The sequence below is a fragment of the Acomys minous genome (genome assembly GCF_964271855.1).
Source record: "Acomys minous genome assembly, chromosome: 1".
Taxonomy (NCBI): Eukaryota; Metazoa; Chordata; class Mammalia; order Rodentia; family Muridae; genus Acomys; species Acomys minous.
In genome coordinates this window covers 17748426-17768601 of record NC_140483.1, presented here as the reverse complement: position 1 = coordinate 17768601, position 20176 = coordinate 17748426, and the positions used below count along the sequence as shown (strand labels likewise).

At 35.9% G+C, this 20176-nt stretch overlaps 1 protein-coding gene across 16 annotated transcripts in view; it reads right to left on the bottom strand.

The window, feature by feature from the left end:
- The window catches only part of CEP170 (centrosomal protein 170), a 92884-nt gene that overhangs the window by 47431 nt on the left and 25277 nt on the right, over window positions 1-20176 (bottom strand). For all 16 annotated transcript variants that reach the window (XM_084756986.1, XM_084756984.1, XM_084756982.1 and 13 more), the window contains exons 4-8: window positions 15181-15259; window positions 8147-8205; window positions 7903-8062; window positions 6135-6269; window positions 1823-2299 (exon numbers count right to left, since the gene is read on the bottom strand). In XM_084756986.1, the coding sequence (XP_084613112.1) occupies window positions 1823-2299; window positions 6135-6269; window positions 7903-8062; window positions 8147-8205; window positions 15181-15259 (910 nt within the window). The remainder of the gene's footprint in view (window positions 1-1822; window positions 2300-6134; window positions 6270-7902; window positions 8063-8146; window positions 8206-15180; window positions 15260-20176) is intronic.

Sequence of the window (20176 nt, the reverse complement as noted above, 5' to 3'; positions counted from 1 at the left end):
ATGGTACCATACTGTAAGATGCTTACCTGCAAATCAAATTCAAGGTCAGCAGTGATTAGACTAATGTTTGGCAAAATTTTAAAGTACAGATTTATAAGTTTAGAGGCAGTGTTTATATGGATACTAATGATTCTACTTTTAATTAAGCTCAAACAAGTCTTGGTAAAGAGCAAAGAATATACCAAGATGATAACTTAAAAATAATTGTTAATACAGAAAACAATTACATTGCTATGAAAGGATTTTTAAAAGATTTTTTCTAAGTATTTATTTTATTTTACATCTCTGAATGTTTTGCCTGCATATATGTAAGTTCACCCTGTGAGTGCCTGATGCCTGCAGAAATCAGAAGAGGGCACTGGATTTCCTCTTTATGGATGGTGTGGAGCCACCGTCCTGGGTCCTGACTGCTGAGCTACTTCTCCAGCCCATAAACAAAGATGTTTAATTGGTCCCTCCCCCTAAAGGGTATTTTCAACTCATCCTTCATCTATTTAGTGAAAGTATGAGTTTAAGAAGAGTAGCTTTTCTTAAATCAATATTATTCATCAAATTTCCATTAATGGTCAGTTTACTATGTTATCTTTAACCTGTGCATGCATATGTTTCAACTCATTTACATATCATCTAGTAGGGTCAGAACTCAATTGACTTTATGCCAGGTGACTGCTGATGACTATAAATATTATAATAGGAAACAACCAAGAATTAGGTAATCATATGATCTTACTATGCTTATATGTCTTAGAAACAAATTGGAAATAGGTATAAATTACTATTTCTTCATTACATGAGCAGAATTCCAGGGCTATGTTAAGCCCTGCTATGGGTTAAGCCCGAGTCAGTCCTATCATTAACAATGAAGACATTAGATAACATCATAGGCTGAAGTCCCAGATGAAGGGCTAAGGAATAGAGTAAGTTATATAAGTTCCCTGTTTTCAAAAAGCATTTTTTACAGATAGAATTAGCCAAATCCTAATAAAATCCACACCATGGTTAAATCCATATACAATCATAATCTATTTAAAACCATGTCCTTTTTGATAGTATATTAGGACACAAGACAGAGTAACACAAATTCCAAAATAAATTAATTATAAAACCAGTGGGAATAAAGCTGATAAGTGGTTACAGTCAATGTACATGTATCAAGTTTTTAATGATCTTAATTGAGTAAAGTATATATAATAGCTAATGTTACTATATGACTAATGCCCACAAATAAAAATCAAATTATAATTATTGATAGCATAAAATTACATAAAAATAATATATACCTAGCAAATATCTCTAAACTGAAAGCATCTGATTTGTAAGAGGCCTCTCAAACAGCTTACAGTTTGAAGCACTCCATCAGTAATGTGACTATCTCATAAAAACAGAACTTTCAGGCTACACTGAGTTGCTAAATTTTGTTCTTGAAGCCTAGATATGATACTTTATTAAAAACATGATACACAAAATTGTACATAGAAAATGATGGGATTATCTCCTGGAAAATTCTACTTTGAATAATAAGTAGATTTATTTATTTATTTATTACTCAAATTATGTAGGGAAAATAAAGGTATTAAGTGACAAATAATCCCTCACCACCACCACCAATGTAGCTCTTGGCAAGAAAACAAAGAAAGGGTATTTTGAGTAAGTAATTTGGACATGAGCAGTGTTGTTTGTTTTTGAGCTTTAAAATTAAATGTAAATTTTGAGAAAGCAGATATTTTCCCCTGTGTAATTAAATAACAGTGGTTATGTCTGGTAATTTTTGGTGACCAAATTTTCCTTGTGACACAATAGGAATCTCTGAAAGTCACTTTACCTTTCAGCCTTTTCAAGTACACGGGAACATCACTCTTAATGCTTTTGGAATCCTCTTCTGTTCTTTCCCACACCATTTGAGGAGGGTTGTTTTGTGCTAGCCAGTCAGCTACTTTGTTTTCTGGTGCCATCATTCCTGTCTGAATTCCTGGCAAGTCTTGAGTTCCGGGAGAGGCCTTCTTCGCCTTGTGGCGCTGGTCAGAGGTGAATTTTGTCACATGGTCTCTAATAGTTACTTTTCCTGGCGTACTGTCATCGAACTCAATGGTAAACGAGGCATGCCCTGCACCTGCTGCATGCGAGCTTGGGGTGTCTTTTGTGGGAATCTCATGAATAGTGCTTTCTGCTATCTGTGATGGCGGTTGGAATTCTTTTGTAGGAATTTCAAAATAACTTGGTTCCCTACAGAAAGGAAAAAGAGCGTCTTCATTTGCAGCTGCAGACTGTTCCTCCACTTGCTTGACTTCTACGCTGCACCCTAATGAGAAAAATGAGAGAGAATTCAAAATATTTGGGAGCCTGTTGCATGGGGGTCTTGGTAATGACCATTTGCATATTCTGGAAATCGGAAGGCAGATGATAGTCTGGGTGAAACACAATTGCATTTATATGACAAAAACGTCACAGAGATAAAAGGATCCTGATTATGATCCAATTACCAACAGGAGAGGCAAGATAAACAGCAGCAATGGCAAAAAAAAAAAAGCAAAGCGAGGAAAAAAAATCAAGTTGAGAAAGAATTAAAGTATAGATAGATGGTGATGTTCAATATGTACATACATGTGTAAACACATATACACACACAAAATGTATGATAGGAAAAGCACGAATTACCTAGCCAAGTCACCAGAATGAGCTATTGGAAACATCTGGAACAAGTGTGGGGCTCTACTAGTGAAGAGTGGCCAAGAGAGGATGCATGTGAAGCAAGCATGTAGCGATGCTGTGGAAGTAACAGCCCCACTTACCACTGTCTCCTGTCATATTCAGAGACCCACTTTAGGACAACCCTGACGCTGTGGAAGCTTGGGAGATGACACACACATTACAAGGTGTAAGTGGCTGGCTTACAGTGAGTCTGGGAGACACAAGCTGACATCTCCCCATGGCAGGATGGGAACAGCTGCACAGAGGACATGGGGAAAAGCGGGACAACAAGCGGTGAGTGGAAGGGGAGCAGACGAGCATGAAACATGGTGGCACTTCCTCCACTGCTTAACGATGTGAGAAGATGCTTTTAAATAAGTGTTATTAGGTAGCACAGATGTACCAAAAAAAAAAAAAGTGAAGATTAAGCTGCCTTTTGGTTGAAAAAATAAAAAGATAGTATCCTACTATCATAAAAAAATTATAATGAAATTAATTTCCCTAAGTCTCAAGCATCAAATATCTTTGTACAATTCATTAGGTTCTAAAATTGATTTTTTATATACTAAATATGAAATTATAACAAATTGTCTTCTTTAATGTTACAGAAAAATGAGAGTAATATTGTCATGAAATATGTGGTATATGATATAGAAGATATCAGGCTTCATTACTAAGATAATAATGATCATAACAGCCATGATCATATTGTCAAAAAATATACAAAAAAGGCAGAGAATATTTAAGAATAGAAACAAAGTAAAAATTATTCCTTTCAAAATTTACTCCATTTGGTTTACCTATGAAAAGTGAAAGTATCTTGAAGAAATGATTATATCAAGGAAAGAGGTAAGGTGAAAATCAAGAGCAGATAAATGTGCCCTTTAAAACATAATACCCTAGGGCCACTCGGTATCCAGAGCCTGAGAGGCATCACTGTTCAATAACTTAGACAATGATGATTCTCAGTAAGAGCAAAGACTTACATTGTTCTTAACGCTCACTAAGAAGGGGGTGATGTAGATATTATACTTCATAACAACTTATGAAGTGTAAAATTAAAGTTCAATTGTCTGGAGATTTTAGTATGAAAACTGCGATTCCTTCTCTGGATTCAAAATAATGAGAGGTGTGGTCCTTTTAAAATTATGGTCTGATGTATAGTGAAAAAAATTTCCTACGTGTTTTAAAATCTTGTTAGAAAGTTAAACAGCTTTCTTAGCTCACAACATTGGTAAAACATAATCACTTGTTAACGAATTTCATATTAATTTCTATTCACAGCTGTTTTTATTTAAGCCAAATTAAGCTACATGACATACTATTTGTACTAATATTTTATAATTAACATCCATTACCAAGAATTTAAAAAGTAATTTAGTAACTAAGCTGGAGTTGACTCTGTATACCTAAATTAGAAGACATTAACAGCTAGCAATCTATGGTTAGAATATCTAGTACTTAAAGTAAGGAACTTAGAGCTCAATCATGAGGGTTCACGCAAAAATAGTGAATGAAACAGAATTACACACGAATAATCCAGTATTATTTAGTAGTTTACACAATATATATTATGGGAGAAGGGGAGGCAGAATTAGGCACAGTTTATATGGGAGTGTATTTGTAGAAAAAAATCAAAACAATAATAATCAGATGTAAGGTGCACCAGGTATCCAAAAGTCCAAAATCTACTTGGCAGGCAAAACAAAAAGTCACTGTAGCTGCTTTCGAACTAAACTAAACATCAGTTCATATTTGCTATGCAAAGTTTAGTGCAATGATGTTGAAACTTAAGGTCAAAAGTTCAGTTATGACTCCACATTGGAAAGAAAGAAATAGAAGTAAGTAAATATATCAGATAAAATGGAAAGAACAAAATAAAAACAAAACAAACAAACAACAAGCAGATATTCTTGACTTCCGATATCCTTTTACTGTTTCTCTTTCCTAGAAAAACTTCAATACTTTCTAGTAGTACTTTTCTATGGCATTGCTCATATGCTGCAGGGACAAGTAACTCTGCACCATGCTTCAAGGGAGCAACGGCTTTATAATGATAACCACACATGCTTTGCCAGGGACTGTTACAACAGCGGGTGACCTTCTAGATCTGTGAGAAGCTAATGAGGGATGTATTGGAAGGGTCTTCTTCCAAATCCAAGGACGTCTTTTGTACACAACTTTTGTTCTTTACTGCTCGTTGTGACCCAAAAAAAAAAACCCCCCCCCCACACACACACAAAGCAAAACCGTGTAACTCTGAATGCTGACAGCAGCAGCGTTGAGTGTGAGAGTAACTCCATCAGCGTGCAAGTACTGTGGACAGCAAGACCGAGACGGCAGCTAGAGGACAATGCTGTGTGTTGCCCTCAACAACCCTGAGAGGAATCAGGTATGGGAGCCAGGGCATTCTTTTCCTCCTTAGTGTCAGGTAGCAGTTCTATCATTAACGTTTGAAGGCATGTTAAATAATAATAAATAATAAAAAGAAAAAATGTTGGTGAGGAAACTAGAAAGCTGTGATGAAAGGTTATTTGCAAAGTTCAGCATCATAAAACCTATTGATCACAACAGCTTTTTGAGTCATACCCTGGTGTATTAGACTATGTCAAAAGGCAGGATGTTCATAATTCTCCAGCTAAGAAAACCATCCTGCTTGCTTTGTGTAAATAAAGTCAAAGAAAACTTGAGAGACTTCTGAGGAGTTTGTCCTTGCCTCAGATTCACACTCTGTCTTCCAAACTCATCCTTGGTGTCTGTACTTATTTCCTCCAGTTTTGAATCCTGATCTGCTGTTACTAAACTAATCAAACTGGCTGTTCCACCCTTCAGTTCTGATGTCTTTCAACAACTTTATGTGACAAATGTTATCTCCATTATCCTGGGAATCTTGCTTTTTCTGGACAGTGGTCACCACTTAACCACACCACCAACAAAAGAAGCTGTTCCTTGGTTATTAATGTGAGGATCTAACCATAGCTGACTCTGCACTGTGGCTGCAGAATTCGGAATCTTATCACAATAACAAAAGCATGCTGAGGAGTTAAAACACTTACATTTATGTATCATATTTCTGAATGTGACACAATCTTAAAAAGTTTCCAGTGAACATGAGTACGGGTCACGTAAAAACACGTAACTCGTATGCATACACTACTTTCATCAATTCATTTTAGTAACTATTTTAAAATACTTAAAATGCCCACTTATGCCATTAAACTGCTATAGTTTTTAACAATTTCATAAACCGGAAAGATGTAATAAGATTTTATACACACATCATATTTAGTATTTTGTGTATAGTATAGTAATGATAAGAACAAAGCCACCATCACCTTTAAAATATCAAGTTATGGTATAAATTTTCATAGTAGAGTGACTTTTGCTTAGACAATAAATCCTTGCCCAATATGAATTTGATGTCACAGCCATTGAGTTGTTTTTACCTGAAGTCCCAGTTTCGTGGTTTTTTTCTTCAGGCTTGCCATTAGACTTGAAAGCTCTTTGTTCATCCACTTCACCATCTCCCCACCACGATGGCTGCCCATATAATGGAGTTCCACGGGGCATAGCAGAAACATCTGAAAAGAGATGGATAAAAAAAGAAAAATCTCTAAAGCAAACGAAACAAAAGAATATTGCTAGATTTACTTAGCTGGTTAAAAGTACTCTACTTTCATTAATATAGCATTTGTACGTGAACTTAAACAGCACTGGGTACAACTAAGCGAATGAAGACTGGCAATGAGGAAATAGTGCAACTTGCTATATACAGCCCAACAGCTCTTTGGTAAGTGTTAGGGACTCTGATATATAACTGAGCTTTGGTAACAAATGATCACTGAGTATTTAGACAGAAGACTTAGGTAGCATAGTTTTGTTTGAATTACCCAGTGATTCCCAAGGGGATAATAAAACTAGTCTAACTAGAAATGCTATTGAGTCTAAATATATAAAATATGAAGCTATAGCAAATTTTGGCATGAGCAACAAAGGGCATTATACAGTAACTACATTTGCGCTCACTCAATGCTAACAGATCTGTAGTTTCAGTAGACACAATTTATTTATCAACTTAATACATCTGTTACTTTAGGGGATTATCTATGTAAAGCATCTTTGTAATTCTTAACACTAAGCACTAGATGATATGATGATGTAGTATTTACTTAAAATTTCCCTTTTATTTCAATTATAATTCATAAAATTGTAGATAATGTGATATAATAAACTATAGTTATAAACTATTATTTCCTTTAAGTATTAAAACTACTTTGCTTAAATATTTAAGATATGGGGTATACCTATAAGTAGTTCTCAATGCTTTTTAGGGTAAACTGGCTACATTAAAAAGCACTCTGGGATCAACCACTAGTATACATTAGTTTTATAATTATAGATGTGTGTGAGAACAAAAATTATAATTTCTTCAAAACCAAATATTAAGTTCAGAGTTTATTTCCAGAGGAGTTAGCTTATTGTAATGTATATTATATTGACAACTATGATGTGCTGTTACTGTAATGTACATTGTATTAACTACTGTGTTTTTTGAGCTCAACTGAGAAGTTAACTCTGGAAGTGTGACAGACACCACATTAGACTCCAAGTGTGTTTGTCTCAAAGTGTCCTCTAGGGTCTGGAGATAAGCTAGTCCCCTAATTCTGTGACAGGAAGGGAAGAGAAAAACAGTCCAAAAGTAAAATGTGAGTCCTTAAGGACAACTAAAGGGTAAATTGTTTTCAACAGAGATTATTATTGTTTATCCTGTAATATTAAACTATCTGCAGAGGAAGAGAGAAGCTTATGAAACTTGGCTCTGGGAATCTGAACCACCAAGAGACAGTTCAACTGAGAAACACAGATGGCTGCCTCAGCTCCCTAGCAAGCTCTGCTGGATGTTGTAAGCACCTGTCAGATGACACCACCTTCCTATACTTTGGTTGTTTTACTTGGAAGCTTCACCTCAACGGAGACTCTATTCTGTTTGGGACTTTGTACGGGAACTTCAGCTGGCTGGTTTACAGCTGCTTCCGCAGTCGGTTTCTCTGAGTGCCCAACTTGATGATGATGATGATGATGACAACAATAATAATGGTGACTATGACATGTGTGTGCGCAGGTGACTGTGGTCCCTGCCTCCCTCCCTCCCTCCATGCAGACAGACAGACGTGGCCACTGTGGATCATTCTCCAAGTCATGCTGACCACTTACCCACGGGCTTCTCCTCTGACTTCAGTGCTTCTGTGGCTCGGTGCTGCACTTCCGCAGCAGCATCCACTTTTGAATCTGTGCCTTTGGCACTTGCTGATTTTGGTAATTCTGATTCTGAGGACTTCTGGGACAACTGAAGCTGAATGGTGAACTTCTCATGCTACAAAACATTTAAAGTCAAGGTGAAGCTTCCATGAAAGAAGTCAACTCCAGTAGCATGCTGACAACATGGATAAACTCTTACCTTAAGAGCTTCTTCAGGGACCCGCATTTCTCCTCGTACTACAGTGAAGAGATTTGTATGTAAACAGAGCTAAGGAAGAATGTAACTCCAAAATTATGGTCATTGTGCTTAAAAATGGTCATCAAATATAACTTAGGAATTCTCCTATTTCAAGAGTAAATAAAAGACTTATTATAATTTATTTATCATCTATTAGTATAGTTCTGGGAATTAATCCCAGGACCCTGCATATGCTATACAAGTACTCTCCCAATAAACCACATCCCCAGATTTTTAAAAAAAAAAATTTTTTTTTCCTTTTATAGGCAAGGTCCTTAAATTTGAGATTCTCCTAGACGCTCAGAGTACCAGGAATATAGCATGTGTTTATAACAGTCCCTTTAATAATAATAATAATAATTAATAATAATAAAAAATATTTTTATTATAATACTTAAAATATATCATTATACTTAGGCACTATAATTCCTTCAAAACCTTCAAATAATTAAGGCACAAACATTTTTAATTTTTACAAGCAACAATATGACAGAAACAAAATGAACAAAATCAAAGATATCTAGTCACAAAAGTGTAAAAATGCCTCATGGGTCAATACCCAACAGCAAAGTGAAAAAAAAATGATTATTCAGATTTTCATAAACTTCGATAAAAATGAGGTTCACTTTACAAGTACCAAGAAAATGAATTCCTTAATTATGGCTCATATGCATCCACACCATCCCCTTCCCTCCATGCACCGCAATAAGGTCGTATTACATTATCAAACAATGATTCTATATACATGAGAACAAAAGTGCTTAGCTACAATGAATGCTTCCATTATTATGCCAAAACAAGAAGCCTTCTTATTAACAATCAATTCACTAGAGATCTTATTTCCTACCATTATGGAACCTTACAATAAAAGAAATTTTATAATCACATGCTAAATTCTACCCTCCTTTACTAATTCAAAGCATTCATCAGTCACGTCTATGGGAAGAAATTGTCATCCCTGTGACTTGTGTGTGAGAGGGATCTCAAATGTAATGGAGGCAATAAATGTATTAACAGAACTTCTTAGAGCTGTAAGCAACCTTGGAAAATACTCTGTTCAATTCCTCCAATCTTTGCTCCTATTCACCAGATAACTTAGTGAATGGATAGGACTCCATGCTCCCAAAGACTTTCGTTCCACAATTCTGCCTGCAGGTTTCTTGTTCCATAGGAGGCTTTCTATGGCTTTAAAATATTAAGACTATTCTTTTATTGTCACATACTTATTTTCTGTTACATAGAAAAATACATGTAACTACACATTTAATGAAAATTGTCTAGGGCAGTGGTTTTCAACCTGTACACTGCAACCCCTACCAGATATCCTGCATATCAGAAATTTATATTATGATTCACATAATCACCGTGGCAAAACTACAGTTATGAAGTAGCAGCAAAGTAATTTTATGGTTGGCGTCACTACAACATGAGGAACTGTATTAAAGGGTCACAGATTAGAAAGGTTGAGAACCACTGCTCTAGCACTTTTTTGTCTCAGGAATTAAATGCTTGAGAAAATTCTCAGCACAACTACTTTTCAATGGAAATGAAAGCATTTAAAATATGGACATTGATTTCTATGAAAAAAATGTAGATTACTGTGAGGACTTTTAAGGTACTACCTTTTATGGAAACATGGAGGTCTGTCTTGGGGTTTCTCTAAGGTATCCCCTCTGGTAAGCTAAAAGTTCATTTTACAGAGAATGAGAGGGATCCTCTTTCTTATGCTCAACTATTTTAGGTTTCCGAGGTGTGGAACTAAAACGGCCTCTCTCTCCTCTCTCATGACTTCACCTGTGAGATTTGAGACTGCTGTGGTGTCAAGGTTTAAATAAAAATGGCCCCTAGGGCAGGACCAGCTCATCTCTGCCTCCAACCTGCTCTCAGCAACTATTCCTGTGCCATGTCTGCCTGTCTCCTGCCATGCTCCTTGCTATGATGGTCATGGACTAAGCCTGTGAAACTGTGGTATGCAAGCCCTGAATTTAACGTTTTCTTCTATAAATGGCTGTGGTCATGAGGCATCGTCAAAGGAATAGGAAAGAAACTAGATATATGGGGCCAGCTCTTAGATCTTGAACGCTGTATCTTCTCAGTTGTATAAGCTTGCACAGGTAGTTTTTATTTGCCAATCCAAAACAAAACAAAACAAAAACAAAAAACTCAGTGTCAGTAAGTTACAAAAATTTAAATGTTTATATGAAATGGGGTGGGTGGGTGGGGGGTGAGAGCAGTTCTGGGAAATACAGAGCCTTTACCACCCTAAATCATATGAATACTTTCTGTAGTGTATTTCCTCAGTGCTTTAGAAGCCTGCCATGCTAATCTAAACGTTCCCTATACACCTTATTCGGTAAGTATTAATCTAAAGGGTCACAGAAACTAACCTCGATAGCAGGAATGCACTTTTAGACATCACCCTTTACCTTAGTAACAATTAAGACTGAGCAAAGTGAATTTTTATATAGTTTTAGTTATTCATAGAGCTCTGACTCTAAAACACAAGTGCCAGAATCACTGACACGTCTTTCAAAAAAATATCTTTAACTCGAAATAAACATACAATAAAGCTATAGCCAATATTTTACTAAATACCAAAGCAATGAAGAATTGTCTCTAAAACCCAGAATGCAAGGGATGTACCACTTTCTACATTCTTAGTTACCACAGTGCTCAAAGTTTTAGCTAGAACAATAAGACAAGAGAAAGATTAAAAAAAACAAAACAAAAATCATATTATCCTATTAGCACACATGATGAGTCTATCCCTAAAATGCTCTACGGTCTCCATTAAGTAACTCAGACTTTATACACCTTCAGAAAAGTTGTAGGGCATAAAATCAACAAAAAAAGTAGGGTTTTAATGCTCAAATAACAATCTTGCTGAGAAAAAAGCATTAGGAAAGAAACATTCCATCTACCTGTCAAAATAAGGTACCTAGTGTTACACCTAATCAAAGAAGTAGACCTTTTCAATGAAAATTTAAGACACTGAAAATAAGAGTAGACCACAGAAAGGCCTTCCATGTTCCTAGACTGGCAGAATTGCCTTAAAAATGGCTGTTATTCAATGTAATTTACAGACTCAATGCAATCGCAATCAAAATCCCAATGTCTTTCTTTACACAATGAGAAAAAATAATCTAGAAATAAGTATGGAAACATAAGAGGCCATGAATAACCAAAACGATTCTAAGAAACAAGAACACAGCTAGAAATATCACAATACCTGACCTCCAAAGTAAACTGCAGAGCAACAGTAACAAAGGACATAGTTCTGGTGCGCGTGTGCGCGCACACATACACACACACACACACACACACACACACACACACACACACACACACACGCAAACTGACCAATGGAACATAAGAGAGGATACAAAAGTAAACCTGCACAGCTATGGACAGTTAACATGACAAGGTTGTCCCAAACACACATTGAAACAAAGACAGTCTATTAAAAATCTGCTTTAAAAAAATCTGCAGGCAAGGCTGGATATCCACTTACAGAAGAGTGAAATTAGATCCAAATCTGGCACAATAATCAAACTAAAGTGGATGAACACTCTTAATTTAGAATCTGAAGTGCTGCTACCGCTAGAGAAAACCATGGGGATAACACTTTAAGACAGGCAAGGCTGAAACTTTTCTGAACAGGATTTGATAGCAAAGCAAATAGCCCAAAGTGGGATTGTGTAGAATTATGAAACATCTGCACAGCTAAGAAAACTACCAGCAGAGTAAACAGCCCACAGAATGGGAGAAATCGTGTGCTATAGACATTTAGAATGTGGTCCAATGTCTAAAACATAGAAAAGGATGCTGAACATCCATCAGGAAAATGAAAATCAAAACTACTTGAGTTCTACCTCACCACATCAGAATGGCTATTATCAGGGAAACAAAAAACAAAAACAAATGCTGGCTGAAGACATGGGGTAGGAGAAACCCTTATTCATTGTTGATGGGAATGTAAACTGATGGGAAAATTATAGGCATCTGATCAAGGTATCTCAAGAAACAAAGAGTCACCATACGATCCAGCCATCCAGCACTCCTGAGCATATACTCAAAGTAAGCAACATCCCACCAAAGAGATACTTGAACATCTCTATTTGTTATTTTGCACTCACAATAGGAAGCAAGTGGAGCCAGCCCAGATGTTAATTGACAACAGATCAATGGTTAATGAAGATGTAGTGCATACATGGTGAAATTTTACTCGGCTATCCAGCAAAAAGAAATCATAAAGTATACAAGAAAGTGGGTGGATCTGTAAACAAATTATGCGAGGTAACCCAAATTCAGAAAGACAAATGCCACATTTTGTATTTTATATGTAGACTTTAGATTTTAATGTGTATATGTTTGTATAGACATGTGTGTGTGTGTATGTGTGTGTGTGGTAAGGGTATAGATAATTAAACTGGAGAGAAGATCAACAGAGTGGAAAAAAGTGGTACTAAAGACGATGGTAATAGAACATACATGACAAGAAAACAGACAAGAGGTCCCTGGGGATGTAAGACTGTAAGGGGGAACAACGGAAGTAAGCTGTATTTGAAACCCAGCACTTTGTACGGCAACTACAATTCTTAAGTGAAAAAGAAAACTACAACCAGATAAGGTTGCATTCGCCTATAATCTTAGCACTTAAGGAGCTGAGGCAAAAGGATTATGAGTTTGAGCCAATCACTGGACTAGATTCCGTTTTCTTTAAGGATGCCTCCCCTGGTAGGTTAACCACATTCAAGGTTAGGCCCACTCCCAGCCAGCCACACAAACTGGATTCAGTGATGGGGTGGGAGGGGTTGGGGACTAAAAGGAAAGAAAACTCAAAGTTGGGTGGGAAGGAAGCAGAGGGTGGTAACAGAAGTGGTTAGGGGAGGGAAAGTGAGTGTGTTCAAAACATCCACAGGACTGCCAGACACCTTCAAAGAGTAAAATGATAGTGGGGTTTTTTTTGGGGGGGGGGGGTTGGTTTTTCGAGACAGGGTTTCTGTGTAGCCTTGGCTGTCCTGGACTCACTTTGTAGACCAGGCTGGCCTTGAACTCACAAAGATCCACCTGCCTCCGCCTCCCAAGTGCTGGGATTAAAGGCGTGAGCCACCACGCCTGGCTTCTAGTTCAAATCTTCCGCCATTTTAAAAACTGTCTTTCCATTAAGATGACATGTTGTTAATCACAGCTTTCCACTCTAGGGTACAGTATCTAGAGACTGGCTATTAATTTTATATATGAATACAACATGACAATTTACCTACTAGTATTGTTAATACAAAACCAAATATAGCTAACACATAAAATAGTTTTAAAAAATCTGTTCCATGGAATAAAATTTGTCAGTATAAAAGGCTCATGTTCACTTATATAAAAGGCACAAAATTAGAACCAATATGAAATGTTAAATGAAAGCAATGGAACTAAAGGAGCTTCACCTGGCATCTACACAACCGTGCTACTGTGTTAGCTCAATACGACTGTACAATTCTGAGGATGTTCTTAGGGACAAAAGACATTGAGAGCCCTAGCCAATTGTAGATGTATTATGAGTTGATGTTAGGAAAAGAAAATAAAGTTAGCTTGCTGTTGATAGATCACAGTCTGGAAGGTACAGCTAACTCTTCCCTGCTCTGTTCCGACTCTTCTTGAGAGTGCTCTCAGCCCACGCCCAAGCCATCCTCCCATTCCAGCGCCAGGAAGCCAGGACCAAGTGTGCTCTACTGCATTTGCTGTAGTTTCTTCTAAAATTCAAAGAAGGTAACTTTATAAGATTTTATTAAAGTCTGGATTTCTTAGGATTTGCCCTTATTTGAAGACAGCTAATAGTAAACTAATTACAGCAGGTACTTGCATACATAATATGCTTGTTAAGTTTTCATAAAACTTGAGTTGGTTAAAAATAGTTCTTAACTACTTTATATAATATGCTATCTAAAACAATTACATTTATTTATTTGGTGTATGTGTGTATACATGTACACAAAGGTATGTGTGTAGTGGTCACACAACATACTGCAGAAGACCCATCTCCTTCCACTGTGTGGGTCATGGGGATTGGTCTCTGGCTGCAAGCCGTGGCAGCAGGAATTTCACCTGTTGAGCCCTCTCACCAACCCCACCACACATATATTTTTTAAGATTTAAAATATGTAACAAATAAGCATTTAATGTATATATTTTTCAGTTTTTTAAATGTAAATGTAATATATGCAATGAAACAGCATAAAAATTCTTTTGTTATTTGTGTTAGTACATTTGAGTATCAATTCAAGTTTTCTGAGACTACTTTCTTGGGTAAAGTGATCTATGTCTACCACATTGCTAATGTTTAACTTTTAAAATTATGTCAATCTCAGTATATATTTTAAAACTAAATATTAAGAGAAATGTTCATCATAATGGAAAATATTTTTATTTTAATTAAATACAAATGTTTTCATTATTACTTAGGTTTTTACTTCATTTTACTAGGCTCCTTTATACTACTCTTCACAGTACAGTAAAATCATACTTCTGAGTTTTAAACAAAAAAAGCAATACACATTAAATGAAAATGAAATTGCTAGTCATGCAATGCTGGTGTCAGAATGCACAGGATATGTTAAGATTTGAATTAACCCAGCAGTACAGCATGGAAGGGAAGGCAGGTCAACGTGTTCTACCCCTGGAGACTGACGTGGGACCTTGAAATTCCCCTGGCAAGAGCCCTCAGTACACAGTGCTTAGGGTGCTCACAGTCTCCTCTCAGCTCTATTCTTTAACACCCAAACTGCATGTGTAGTAGCACCACAGAGAGCTGGGAAACAGAGGAGTCTTATGGTGTTTTCTAGGATCATTCTTAGGAACACAGTAACAAAAACCAAATAAATAAAAAAATTAAAAAGCATAAATTTCTAGTATTGTGAATTCTAACATCACAAAATGTTAACCTGTAGCATAGTAAATATTTTTATTAATTTTAATAAATGTACAAAATTATATAAGGATATCATATCCAAATCTCAGCTTATCTTCAAGTTTCAAAGTGATGTATGTCTGTTCTGGTATCCTTACATCATTCACAAAAGTCTACAAGAAAGAAAGAGAAAGGTTATACTGCATCTTAAGTATGAATTCTCACATTTCAGTCAAATTCATCAACCTACTATTCAAAAGCACTTATGGTGAAGTGCATCCTAACATGTGCAAAGCATCCCACAGCATAGTAACTGTTTCATGCTAAGCCATTTGTCAAGACATTGGCAACACAAAGAATACAACAATGCCAGGCTGAGTTCTGGCACTGGGAATGTTTCTAAAAATGAAGCTAGAAAAGCTCTTAAATTTGAAGCTGGAAAACTGTACAGAGTTAAATACTTAACTCTAAACAGCTTTAGGATTTTTAGAAATTTTATTTGTAGGGATTAAGATTTTATTGCTTCATTCTCAGAGTCATTCCAAAGAAAAACACCCCTTAAAAAGTTTTATTACATTATTTATTTATTGTTTGTGTATGTGTACACATGTGTGCATGTGAAGGTCAGGGAAACTTGCTTAAATTATTTCTGTTTCCAACAGTTTGAGGAATTAAACTTTGCTCATCAGGCCTAGCAGCAAGCATCTTTAACTGCTGAGCCATTGGTGGGTTACTTTACAACTGCCATATTGGTTCTTTAGATCTTTTTATTAATTAAGCTACATTATGGTATCTTAGTGAATAGATTTTTTCCTATGTATTTAAATTCTGTTATATCTTTATCATGGTATTTTATTTTTATTCAGTTATACCTAACAATGCTAAAAATTACCAAAATAACCAGAGAAATAGCAGAATTACTTAGAATATCATTAGCCAAGAAAAATATGTCACAATTATTCAATCAAATATAGACTCCTTGTAATTTTTTGTAGGCTTGTAACAAACAAAACTAGTTTCGATAATGTATTTTACATTCAGTCTAGTGTATTAAAACAAGAAATAAAACTAGTTTTGATAATGCATTTTACATTCAGTCTAGTGTATTAAATACTATCTCAAGAAGTAAAAATTAGTAAGGTATTTTGTGTGTGTGTGTGAGAGAGAGAAAGAGAGAGAGAGAGAGAGAACAGAGAGAACAGAGGCAGACAAGAGTGTATTTAAACCTTTGGAATGTAGACTAGTCACATCTCAAGTATTCAATGGTCCCTAACGGCCATGGTAGTGAAAGGCCCAGATAGAGAATAAGGCAACAGAGACATAAATCATTGTTCTGTCATCTTCCAGTTTCTTACTGAAATGCCTGACATATTGCATCAGCTTTCCAAGAAGACATCTGGAGATACTATCTTTGTAGGTTCTTTCTCTCTCTCTCTCTCTCCCTCCCTCTCTCTCTCTCTCTCTTGTTATACTATTAGAGGACAGCTAAAAACACTTTAAATGTCGGTGGATGCACACAGACAGAAAAAACTGAAATGAAACAAAACTTAATTATATAATCAATAGTCAGGAATACTGTAGAATATGACACCAATGACATAATTATAGCATAGACTAAATTATCACATGGTGTATCTTTATAAATAAAGATAATTCTAGCTCATTTTCCTTTCATCTAGAATTAATGAGAAAAGAGTACTTTTAAGGACAAAAAAGAAAAAAAAATGTTTTCATCCTGTTAATCATTCAATAAGGACTATGCGGTATTGCCAACAAGAACCTAAACAATTGTATATTTTTAAGTTTTATTTTAATTGTGTGTGCGTGTGTGTGCATGCATGTGTATATAAGTGCAAAGTGCATATACATATCAGTGCTCCTGTTTGTGGAGGCCAGAGGTCAACTTCAGTGCTCTTCACAATCCATCTATCCTGTTTTCTGAGGCACAGTTTCTCACTGGGACCTCAGGCTTGCCAGTTAGGTTAGGGTTAGTACTGCTGGGGATTGAACTTATGACCACATGGAACTCTAGTCTGGAAAAAAAAAAAAAAGGAAACAACAGGCCTAGGCTGGACCAAGGCTGCTGTGCAGGAGCATAGTAGGAAGAGCAGGACTGGGACATGACAGACACAGTAGGGTTCAGGGTAAGCGCAACAGTGGAAGGAGGGGGGCCGGAGTGTAAATGAGGGGCTCACAGAGAAGCTTTAACAGGCTCACATATATGTGGGCCACAAAAGTGCAGCAACAATAAGTTTCAACTCTCTCTGCTTTATTTTAATATAATTTCTGGTGGTAAAAACATGTATTCAGGTCCCTTGAAAATAGATTTTGTGATAGGCTGAAAGGAGTAGGAGTGAAAGTGATTAAGTTGAATTTAGAGGTTTAAATGCTTTTCTTAAACATCAAATAATGAGGGCGAGAGAGACAGCTCAGAGGGAAAGAGCACACGCTGCTCTTGCAGAGGACCAGAGTTCAGATGCAGCAACACACACCTAGCAACTTCAACTACCTGTAACTTCTGCTCTAGAGGATCCAAGACTTTCTTCAGGCCTACATGGGTACCATCACTCACATTCACATGTGCATACTTGAAAAATAAGCACTTAACCAATGAATTTGTAGAAAAGCATATAGATTCTTGATTATTAAAATAGCCTGAGCTATCTTTTTAAAAAAACTAAATCATAGTAACAATAATTTAACACTTTTTGAATGTTTACTCTATATGGGTTTAAATGGTTAAAATTATTTACTTATTTTAATCTTTACAGAAAACCATGAGGTATTATTTTATTTCTACTCTTAAAACTGAGGACCATGGAGATTAAGTAATTTTTCCATGGTTATGTCACCAGTTAAATGGAAACTGGGCTTGTAAATAACACTTCATTGTTTCCCTCCTAATTCTGGCATCATTACCTAGGTTAGTGGCTCAGAGCACTGGATGCTCTTCTAGAAAAGGCAAGCTCCCTTCCTAGCACTCACATGGTGGCTCACAACCATTTGTAATGTCAGTCCAAGGGGATCTGATGCCCACTTCTGGCCCCTACAGGCACCGTGTATGTATGCGGTACACAGACATACATTCAAGCAAGCACACATACACATAAAAATAAAATCTCCCCTAAGTACATATGCTGTGGATTACATACTCTCCTGAATAATACATGATAATACTTTACAGAATTTTTATATTATTTGCTGTAGAGTCCTTTATGGAATGTTTGGGCTGTCACTCTGGTGACACATTCACCACTTGTGTAAGTGTTATTCTTTAATAAGCACATAAACACACTGCCACACTTACTATAAAAAATAATTGTCCCCACTATTTTATAGTTGAAGAATAGTATATTTTAAATGGTATCTTCAATTTAATGAATTTAAATTTGTTAAATTTATACAATATAGAAGATAGTATCAATCTGTATGAAGAAACTGAACTTTGAAGAAATAAATTGTTTTCCTAGAAGTCACTCTGTTAATAAAATCTTACTATAAAGTTTATATCCAGGGACTGATCTTAAGTTCAAACTGAGGACATTCGTCTTCATAACTTAACTGTCTTTCACAAAATTATTGAGTTAATCAACTGACAAAAATATAAGTCAAGAAGTTCATATTTCAACTAAATTTTAAAATATAGTTTAACAAGGCTGAATGTGGTGGCACACGCCTGTAATCCGAGCACTTGGAGAAGCAGAGGCAGGTGGATCATTGTGAGTTCAAGGTCATCCTGGTCTAGAAAGAGAGTCCAGGATAGCCAAGGCTACACAGAAAAACCATGTCTCAAAAAACAAAAACAAAAAACACAAAGAATTCTATTTAATTAATCACTTATTTGAAAGACTAATACACTGATGTAATTTTTATTTTTCCAAATAATAAAAATAAGACATAATACCGTGTGTGTGTGTGTGTGTGTGTGTGTGTGTGTGTGTGTGTGTGTTTCATAAACTGTGTGGAACTCTGCACAGCAACTCAGATGGATTTCATAATTCAGGGCTGATAAAATTGATAAACTGCACAAAACAGATATTAAAGCACAGGTTTTGGACTGTATGTACAAAAAGAACAAAAAGCTTAGCCAGCAGGAGTTGTGAATCCACACTATAAACATATATCCTTTACTATGTAACTAATGCTGCCCACTTTGTTGGCTTGTTTGTTTTCCTTAAGCCTTTCAACATGTTAACATTAACCAGTTTATGTTCCTAAATGGGAGGGCTTTTTCTTTGATTCCTTTAGGAAGTAGAATTTAAGGGTTACTCTTAGAATGCTAAAGAAAATGGAAAGACTGATAGGCCAAATAAAGTCTAACTATTTGGACTCTTCCACGGAGAAGAACAGAACAGCAGGAAGAGGCTGTTAGACCAAGGGGAGGGTGACAGAACTTGAGTCCAGACAGAGAAATATCAGTACAAACTTGATTACATGTACTAGAATCAACAGCATAATTAACAACAACAAAAGATCAAACAATAAATATAAAAGTCTTTTACTATTAGGCAAAATAAAAGCTGAAAAAAAGTTTTTATTTCTGTATCTGCTTTCCATATAATGTTTAGCGTCTGGTTTTGTGTTAGCAATTCAAAACACTCAATATACAGGTAATTTGCTAAATTTCAACAGGATATAATATCAGTGATAGTATATTTGCTTGTTAGAAGAACCACAAGCAAATTAGGAAGTTCAAATAATTCAATACATCAATATTCTTTCATATCTATGACTATTTTTATTCTGTAAAACGTAGAAAGATCAGATAGAAATACAAAGAAAAAAATCTATTATAGTTACACAAATATTCCTAAAAAGAAAAAGAAAGCAGCAAGAATGAATCCAGTGTTCAGATAAGGTAGTGTGTCTTAAAGCAGATGGTTAGATGCCTTGTTTTTCCCAATCGCTATATAGGAGGCCCTCCAGTATCTGGCACTAAATCTCCCTTTCCATTCTTATTTTCTAAAATTGAGAGCCTACCTCTTGTGCCCAAAAGTGTTCTACACATCCTTACTACCAGGACCTTTCTCTGTTTCCCATACATTAATTGCTGCAACATAGTGAGGTCAAGCTTCGGTCTCATCTCCTTA